This window comes from Amblyomma maculatum, chromosome 8 (assembly GCF_055883805.1).
Source record: "Amblyomma maculatum isolate TAMU_Amacu chromosome 8, ASM5588380v1, whole genome shotgun sequence".
Taxonomy (NCBI): Eukaryota; Metazoa; Arthropoda; class Arachnida; order Ixodida; family Ixodidae; genus Amblyomma; species Amblyomma maculatum.
Genome location: NC_139351.1, coordinates 67,991,557 through 68,000,788, shown reverse-complemented (window position 1 = coordinate 68,000,788; position 9,232 = coordinate 67,991,557). Strand labels below are relative to the sequence as shown.

At 42.1% G+C, this 9,232-nt stretch overlaps 1 protein-coding gene across 1 annotated transcript; it reads right to left on the bottom strand.

The window, feature by feature from the left end:
* Window positions 1-241: 241 nt before the first annotated feature.
* LOC146181388 (heat shock protein beta-1-like) lies at window positions 242-1,448 on the bottom strand. Its single transcript, XM_084575776.1, has 2 exons — window positions 1,383-1,448; window positions 242-628 (listed from the first exon to the last, which is right to left on the bottom strand). The coding sequence occupies exons 1-2, from the start codon at window positions 1,446-1,448 to the stop codon at window positions 257-259; spliced, it is 438 nt and encodes a 145-aa protein (XP_084431902.1). The 3' UTR covers window positions 242-256.
* Between the last annotated feature and the right edge of the window lie 7,784 nt (window positions 1,449-9,232).

The following is a 9,232-nucleotide window of genomic DNA, read 5'->3' as shown; positions in this document are numbered from 1 at the left end:
TTCAAACGCCTTTTATGCGCACTGATGCTCCTTAAGTGCAGCATTTTTTGTAGCAGATCGTAATTGCTACCATTTGCGAATGACATTATATTTTACCGTGTAGCACCGAAAGAAACCGAATGACATTTGACGCATCGAATGACATTCGATTCGAATGACATTAAATCTGCTCGTGTGACAGAGGTATAAGAGGAATGTACAGGTCGGGACGACCAGCTGAAACTACTGCTTTGCAGTTCTCTGAACACAACCGAGTTCATTTCTTTCCGACGTCGCCGCTAGCTGGATGGATGGATGGATGGATGATAGTGGCTCTGCCCTTTGTATCGGACGGCAGCTTGCGCCGCCTAGCACCCTCATGCTTGATAGCAATGGGAATGGGCTTGGGCACTTTCTTCGGGGCGTTCTTGCGAGGTGCCTCCAAGGCAAGGAGCCCGTTCGGCTTGAGGTGGCATTTCACGGACTGGGGATCCACATCTTCGGGCAACACGTAGCGGCGCGTGAACTCGCATTTGATGTAGCAGCCGCGGTCGTCTGACTTCTCTTCGTGCTTGCCATGGATGACGACGCTGTCGCGAGTACGGGTACCCGCGGAGATGTCCGAGAGAAGTTTACGACTCAGTAGACTCTTTGCGTTTTGTAGCGCAAGCTGCTCCCGATCCCGACAAAGCTACTCCGTAGTTCTAATTTCGGACTAAGCTCCGGCGCGTCTTTGACTTAGGACAGCGGGTGTTCAAGCTGTCGCTGGCGTCTACAACGGCCGGTCGATGTCGTGGCTAGGGCTACGAGACTTAGGACAGCGTCTGGAACGGCATTCGAGAAAGTGCGAGAAATGGACAGCTCGTGTGATGCGATTGGTCCACTCGGGTCACGTGATGCGTTCGCTCTCGCGGTAATGGTCGTGTTGTTGGGTTAGGCTGGCGCGAAATTTGGAGATTATTCTGGAACATTCGCTGTGCGTTGGAGATATATAGTTGCGCTGTGATTGTACGTTTACATTTGGTATTTTGATGCCTGCGCCATGTCTCTACGCTGTATTTTGCGCAAAATGAGATGCTGCTGGCGCTTCCTTCACGCTTCATAGTGCCTATGTCTACCGAATTGTAGAACTGCAATTCTTTTCCCGTCGGTTAGAAATAAGTTTCGTCGGAAATCATTGCTGCGCTGCACATGATATGTAAAATGATTTCGGAGAGCGTTAAAATGCATTCCGATTCCCCTGTTGTGCAACAATTACTGCATGAAGCTACAGAATCATAAGGGAATGGCGAGCATGTTCGAGATACAGTTGAATGTAGGGGCGGATCATCGTGTGCATGAAGTGAAATAACTATAGCATGCATGGCGAGGGAATGAATATGAAAATTCTTCCTGCAAATTACCTTCCAACGAATTGCAACAGTAGTGTGCTTATCAGCACTGTCACGTTCGTGCACGATCGATGGCATGCTACTGCGATATATCCTATTTCTTGTCTGAAAAGGAGAGGGGTGGGGTCACATTCAGATACACCTGCAGATCCACGCTGCATGTAAAAACTTGAGGGATGGCGAGAAGATAATTAAAATTGTAAAAAAGAACAGTATGAAAGAGACAGAGATGACTTTAATATGGATTTATTTCATCTGTGAGCGACCCGTATATATGCACGCATATGTAGTACATATTTATACAGGTCCCCATGCAATGCGCAGCCCGAACCTGATATTACAGAGGCCACATATATGAAATGTATTAATGAGCAAATAAACATAACTCTACAACAACAGTGATCTTTCTTGGTGTTTTTAATGCAAAGTATCAATGCTATTTAACTAAGATATATAGTGTACTCAAATGCATTAGGGGAGATCCCCGCAGGAAGTATAATTTGCAGGTTGGGAGTAATATTATATAGCATGCATAAATTAATGTCCACACCCAGTGGAGCCATATGTGGTTGCACTTGGGTGGACATTATTGAGCAATTGCTACATGACTCATAGCATGCACAGAAAAATATGTTGGTATTCACAGAATATCATTTCATGTCTCACTGATATTGTGTGTGTACTTACATGTTGTGGGCATTATATATGGGCAATCATACTCGTCAAATTGGACATTGTATGGATGTTATATCAATACAGTACTAACTTTCAAAGACATCATGTGAACGTCAGGTATGTAATGGTGGATATGTACTCAGTGTCCATTGAATATGATCTGGTTGGCTGGGTATTGTAGTTAATCCTTTTCAGCCAGTAGCATATTGCAGTGCAGGAGGTTGGTAAGAGCTCTGGGATTAACCTTGATTGAGGGAATGACAGCTGGAACATAACATTGGGTGGAGAAACATGTGCTGCATTGTTGTTAAAGTGTATCCAAATGTATACAGATGAAATAACTTATCCTTGCTGCAATTTCAGGGTCTGTACGTTACACAGCTGTTGACAGTGTCTCCTAAAACCATATGTGCCATGTACAGTCGGCGTCACCCTTGTGTAGAGCGCTCGGGAGATACACATCCCTGCAAATAAGGCCAGATATCGCCGCAGCTGGTAGGTTCTTGAGGCAACACTCGAGTGAAAGTAGTACTACAGATAGCCGCAACCAAGGTTGACACTAGCACTTAGCCCAGAAGTCTGGAGCTGGAGTCTATTTTCGGCTTTTGTAGCCCGATATGTCTTGCTCGACCGCTCTACACAAGGGTGACGCCGACTGTACATATCACCATTTGTATACTGCATGCAGTTGCAAATACAGTTTTTCTTTTTTCGGTACCTCGCAAATAATGGAATGTGGAAGCGTAATATATGTGTGTGCGTAATATTGAATATAACAGTGTCTTATATATGCATGTATGCTGTATGAATCTGTTTTATTGAACAATATTGCTAGCTGTCTAACTCATGAAAAATATGTTGGACAGTTTTTAGGCAGTAACCTTTCAACTTTGCCTGCAATTTCAGTTAAGTGGATGTTGTGTAGTTCTGAATGGTTTTAAGTGGTGACTCTGGAAAATGTGCTGTGATGCAGTTAGACCAGCAGACAATGCTGTGCTTCTTGACTAGAAAATGAAGTTCTCTTTCTGCAAACAGCAAGATATGACCAACATCCGTTTGTCTTCACTTTGAAGTGTAGTCCTATGAAATTGCTTCAGTTTAAGACTCCTTTTTTGAAGAGAGGTAATAGATAACGGGAAGGTAACAAGCTATGAGCAATATGAAAGCCATTTATGCCCTGAAGCAGTAGACAGCATTTTGTATAAATTATGAGAAACACGGTTACAGTTCCAAACATAGAAGCAAAGCCACAGGAGTTAAATGTCTGTTGGTTTAGTGACGTGATAATGACTGATGAAGGTTTTAAAATGATAGGTCGATATATCAGAGAGAATAGGAAGTGAGCGTGGCCAGCGAAGAGATGGAGAGAATTGGTGTTGCTAGGTAGACATTTTGGAGCAAAAGCTGTCAAAGGAGACAGACAGATAAGTCAGTCATTCAAACCATTGTCCCCTAATAGGTCAGGAAGAAAGAGAATGTGTATTGCCTTCATGGGTAAATATGGATGTTACAGAGTTAATAAATGCAGATGGGGGTGTATGGTGAGACTTCAAGGTAAATTTTCACTTGTCCCCTAATTAAGTCCCTAACATTGAAGCAGTACATGGTATCCAGGGGTACCATATACTGCTGGTCTATTATAAACTTAAAATAGTTATATGCTACAGTGACACTTTGAGAACAGGTTCACTGCATTAAGCCATGCTAAATTCTTGGCCTGTTTATTCAAGGTAGGTGTTTAGAGGCTTTACTCTAGCATCCTTAGCTGGTGTATGTTCATATACCATAAGTGCCAGGCATATTTCATATTTCCTTGTTCTTTACATGTCGGCAGTTTTGTTTGATGTTCTTATATATTGAAAATATTCACAATTTAATGAAATAAATTTTAAGTAAAACGGTCACAGCGTACACAAACATCCCTAATTTTATTCGAACCAAGTCAAATAGAAGGTTGATCTTTGCAGAGATACTGTAATATTAATCTTTCCTAATCCAATTATTTTTGCTCCTAAACATTGGCTATAGCGCTATTGCTACAATCTCTGGGACAGTACTGCAGAGGTTAAGGTGCAAAATAGAAAGCCTTGCTTAGTTGTTGCACGTTCACTAACTACAGCAAGCTATAAATATATAAGGTTGGTTTACAGGCCATTAATTGTGATTGGTAGTTTACATGTAGACTTTGATGATAATTAAAATGCACCAGACGGTCTTTTATGGTCTTGCATTAAACTGTGGTATTCAAAAATAAATCAAACTTGGAGCTGAAACAATGCATTAATCTATACGAGTGTCCCGTGTAGTTTTTTTCCTTAAGTCATATCCATGTTTCTTGAATATCATGATGTTGCAAGACCATGTTAAAACAGCAGCTATTTTGCCAAACTGCTTGGCATACCTTCTTTTATTGAAACAGGTATGAATTCGAACTAATTCCCATTTGGGATTCTGTGCCTGTAAAACATTCTGTGCTCATATTGCCTTTTGGAGAAATGTCCTCCAGGCATCTGCTTGCTTCCAAACAGTTAAAGCTTTGTAATATCTATAGAGGACTGTCCTCTGCGGAGTATATTAAAACACAGTTCACATGCTGCTCTACATCAACTGTACGTTCAGAAACAGAAATTAGAACAATAGAATTAAAACTTTCTTTAACATGTTTAAGATATATAAATTGGTGCCTAGTTTTTCAGTGTGATGAAAGCACATGCATTATGGAAATGCATTATCGCATTATATAACGCTAGCTGATTTCATTAACAATTATTTTTCACACGTAAATATTGTTGCGTGATATATATCATGCAGGGCTGGGCAAGATACTTCGAAAAAGTATTTTCGATACCGATACTCGATACCCTGAAAAATTGTATTTCCGATGCCGATACAAGGTAGAATTCGTGCTTCGATACATCACTGAAATCCTACCATAATAAAGGTGGTAACACGATTAGTGGCATAAGGAAATTTTACCGTGCTTTCTGGAACCTTTAGGGCATTCCTATAGCGTAATTTTTTCTGGAAGGGCTTAACGAATACACCAGCACGGTGTTATTGTTTGGGCAGCTGTCCTGGTCAGAACTTCACATTAAATTGAAGCCATGGTTACAGTTAAGCGATTGCTTCCACAAGCAGAATAGCAAAATATTTCTTGAAAGTAATGCTCTTCATGCGAACCGGCCTGTGAGCACTTGGTACATACAAATACAAAGGTGCAACCTGCGTGCGTTTGGAGAACTGAGCAGTTATATTGCCATTAGTGCGATAACAAACCTTTGAAGCTCTGCGTATTGTTAAAAGCTAGAAGAAAAACAAGAAAAATAAAATGGCTGAAGGTTATTTATTCCGGTAAGAGCACGATATGAGCGTGCTAAAAGTGACGCAAATGAGACAATCCTCTCTACACACGCACACGAGCAAACCGCAGTGTTTATTAGGTGAAGATGCCTTTTATCAGCGTGCAAAATTGAACCATAGCCGCGTTGACTCAAGCATCCTGGAGGTAGTTAGAAAACTCGAGGTTTACCAGTGTCGCTGGAGAACTACGGCTGGTTGTAGATAAAAGATAGAAGTATCGTTTTTCAACAGAAAGTGGCTAATATGGTGTCAATCAATTCGCATGTTTCAAAAATTAAAGTTCTTGTTTTATGTTTTTTTTAATATAGAGATATTTTTACAAGTTTTATTCAAGGTTCGCTCAAATGTTTTTTCGCAAAAATTGTTTGACAATTCATAATTTCTTATTCGAACTGTGCTAGAAAATTGCATTCATAGATTTCATGTCGTGCATATCACAAAAGTTTGGACGTAATATTTTTCCAGAAAAAAAGTCTAGTGGCAGCCTGTTCCTTGTGCATTTACAAAGAATGTATTTGTTTTCCGTCAAACGCCGTAATTACAAGAATGTGGTTGGCCGACTGCATCGTGGTGGACTGAGGCCTTAGAAGCTTGTGTTCTTGCCACCAATCAGAGCCGGCACGCAGAGCCCAGGGATTTTGGGCTGTGCATAAGTTATTGCATCCGACAGCACACTGAGGGCAATGCCGCATAGACAGGGGGCGGATGGCAAAGGGTGGGAAGAGCGGGTACAGCAGTGTGCGTGATCCCTACTGCATGTTCGCCTTACGTTTCCGCTTTGTTCATATCTCTCTATGTGTCTGTTAAAAGCTTACAAGCTTCAGGCATGCACTCGGGGCTCAAAATTCAAGCACCTCGTTAGTACCTACTTACCATTGCCTCCTTCAGTTTTAAAGAAAGGGAATCTGGAAATGTGGTTGACACTGAGGGGCCGGGGAGCTTATAGGGAACTCAGGCGGTACTACAAGCCGAGCTCTCTCAGGGCTTGTACTACTGCCTGAGCAAGCGCCGTCAACCCAGAGTCTCACTGCGGTTTCAATAGTTGAAGTTTTCTTTAGTATCGAGTATCTTCAAAATCACGATACTTTAAAAATGTATGTTTGATACCGATACTTTCATTTTCAGCACACGATACCTAATATGTACTGATACACAGACTGTATCTAAAGATAGTATTGAAGATACATGTATCTTCGATACTGCCCATGATTGATATTACACAATAACATTATTTACGATATTCTTGCATCCATCAGGAAGACGGCTGTTTGGTAGAAGTTGCTGTGTGTACAGTAAATACCGGTTGCTGTACTGCATTTTGCAGAAAGGAAACTGTGTGCTTAGCTTTGTCTGACTTGCTTGTACTAACTACTGAAGCAATAGACATAGATATCAAATTTTTATAAGTTACGTGATTAACAAACTTGTGGGTTTTACCAATATTTCTGAGTGGAGATAAACATATTTTCAAGGTTATTGGAAAATGATCACAGGATGTGCCAGAATCCTCTGTGGACTAATTAGTGACCACTAGCCCACCCATTGATAAGGTTAGGTCAATGACTAAGCAGGAAACTCCTTGCATGAATGCAATGGCTCCAGAATTACAGCATCGCACAGCATTTGTAGACATCCACGACCAGAGAAGCTGGCTGCAAGTACCTGTCCGACTGCCCCATTCACAATGATGCGAATTAAAATCCCCTGCAATTACAGCACTACCCATCCAAACAGTCAGTCCTGAGCCCGCCTAAAGGGAGGTAGACATTAACTATTTTTATTGTGGCACAATCCGGAAGTGAAATACTAATCGCTTAAAGCTCACAGTCAGGACGTATAATTTTATTAGAAATAGATGCCTGATGACATACATTTTTTGATATCATTGTTGCCAATCCGCCTCCTCTGCCGATAATACAATCGGCTCTGAAAATTCCGAAATTTCTCATAGAAAATGGTTTACTGGGAGATAGCCACATTTCTTGTAGAAGTATGATATCAGGGTCATGCTTATTAGGAAGTAATTCAAAATCAGGAAGGGAAGACAGAATGGAGCTGTAATTCCATTGTAAAGTATCAAGACCTGCCACGATTACTGATGAATTAAAGAGGCTATAATAGTATCTTTGAGGACGTCAGTCTGAGGGAGGACTTTTAGTGACCCTTTTTTTGCTTTTACCTGAGGTAGACTACATTTTGACGGTGACGAAGCACGGCGCTTCTGGGACGGGCACGTCATCTCAACATGTGTGGCGCAGATGTCAGTGCGATGTGTATTTCCAGAAAGATTGAGGTAAGCTTGTGCCTGATAACCATCAATGGGTAGCACTCTTTGTACAATCTGGCAGAGATACAGAGGTTGTCGTCTGATCCAATGATGATGACACTGGCTGTGCTGCTACAATCTGAGCCAACGCCTCAGAAAATACGGTCTTCATACGCTCAACCGCAGTTGTGAGGGCTTTTCCACAGTAGATACAATTTATGTTCCCATACAGGACTGAATGTCTCTAATAATGTCTCTAGCGCACGCGACTGGCATAAGACTCTTTTTTCCTGTCCAAAAACACATATGCATTTGTTCTCGAGCAGCACTTCTTTCCGATTATCTCCAATAAGTTTTGTTCTTCACTTCGTACGTTTTGGACAGACTGCACCATCATCTGTATGGTTGAAGCAATAATGAGGCTGATCTGAGGTGCAGCTGTCAAAAGAATGGTTCTGTGCACACAAATGGCAGCGAGTAGCAGACTTGCACGCTTTGCCACTATGTCCAAACTGCCAGCAGTTGGTGCATTGCAGAGGGCGGGGATTCAGAGGGTCCACACAATATACAATAGGCCAAATTTTTAATTCATTGGGACAAGACGAACACGCAAAGGCTGTTATTACCGACTCAGTTCGAAATCGTGAGCTCTTCACCTCTCGGCTGCATCGATAAACAAAGTACCCCAACCCCTGCATCCTAAAATTCTAATATTTCTTGTGGGGAAGATGCTGGGTCGACACCACGCACAATACCTTTGATACATGCTAGTTCTTCAGGAATGAATGCCTTAACCGGAACTGAAATGTTTTCATTCAAGCAAGTCTGCGACGTAACCAGTGTCTGCTGACTTGCAAGCAGTGGCTCTACGACCGAAAGGCCGCACTTCAGTAATCGGCCACGAGATATCTTAGTTCCATTGGATTATTTTTGGTGTTTTCATTTTGATCATACCGTCACCGATCGAGACAAGAGCCACGGGAATTACATGGATTCCATTTTTTTTTTTGGAGGGATTCAAGTGGCAGGCTTTTAGCTGACAAACCAACAGCCGACCCTCCGCCTGAGGAGATCAAAGACACGACTTCACAAACGCGCCTTCAGATGCACATGAACAGTACGGCCCTACTGGTGTTAGAAGCAGGCACACCACAAAAAGCAGGGAACATGCCGAAGTGCGAGGATCAGGAAGCACCAGAGTCGCACAGTCCTGTTGCGATCTCTGGATTCATGTCATGCAAACTTCGACAGACAGCGTGCAGGACACTGAAAGCACCGTCCAAATTCTTGGCAGTAGTTTAAACTCCTGCCAACCATTTCCCCTTAAGTGTTCCGTACTTGTTGATATATTATATATATATATATATATATATATATATTTGCGATAATTTCAGGCTGCTGACGTCTTCTTAGAGGGAAGCGACAACACTACAAACATGCTACGAGCAAGCTGCGTTCCAAAAACGGCGCCATTATATGCGCAGCTATTCTGCGTAGCGGGCCGACAACACCGTCTGCAACGTATGCAAACAATGTAACCGCCAGAAAGAAAAGACTGTCA

Coding starts and splice junctions, on each gene's coding strand:
- LOC146181388 (XM_084575776.1), bottom strand. CDS start 1,448: ATGCCATCGATCGTGCACGAACGTGACAGTGCTGATAAGCACACTACT. Junction 629..1,382: donor CTGTTGCAATTCGTTGGAAG/GTAATTTGCAGG, acceptor CAAAACGCAAAG/AGTCTACTGAGTCGTAAACT.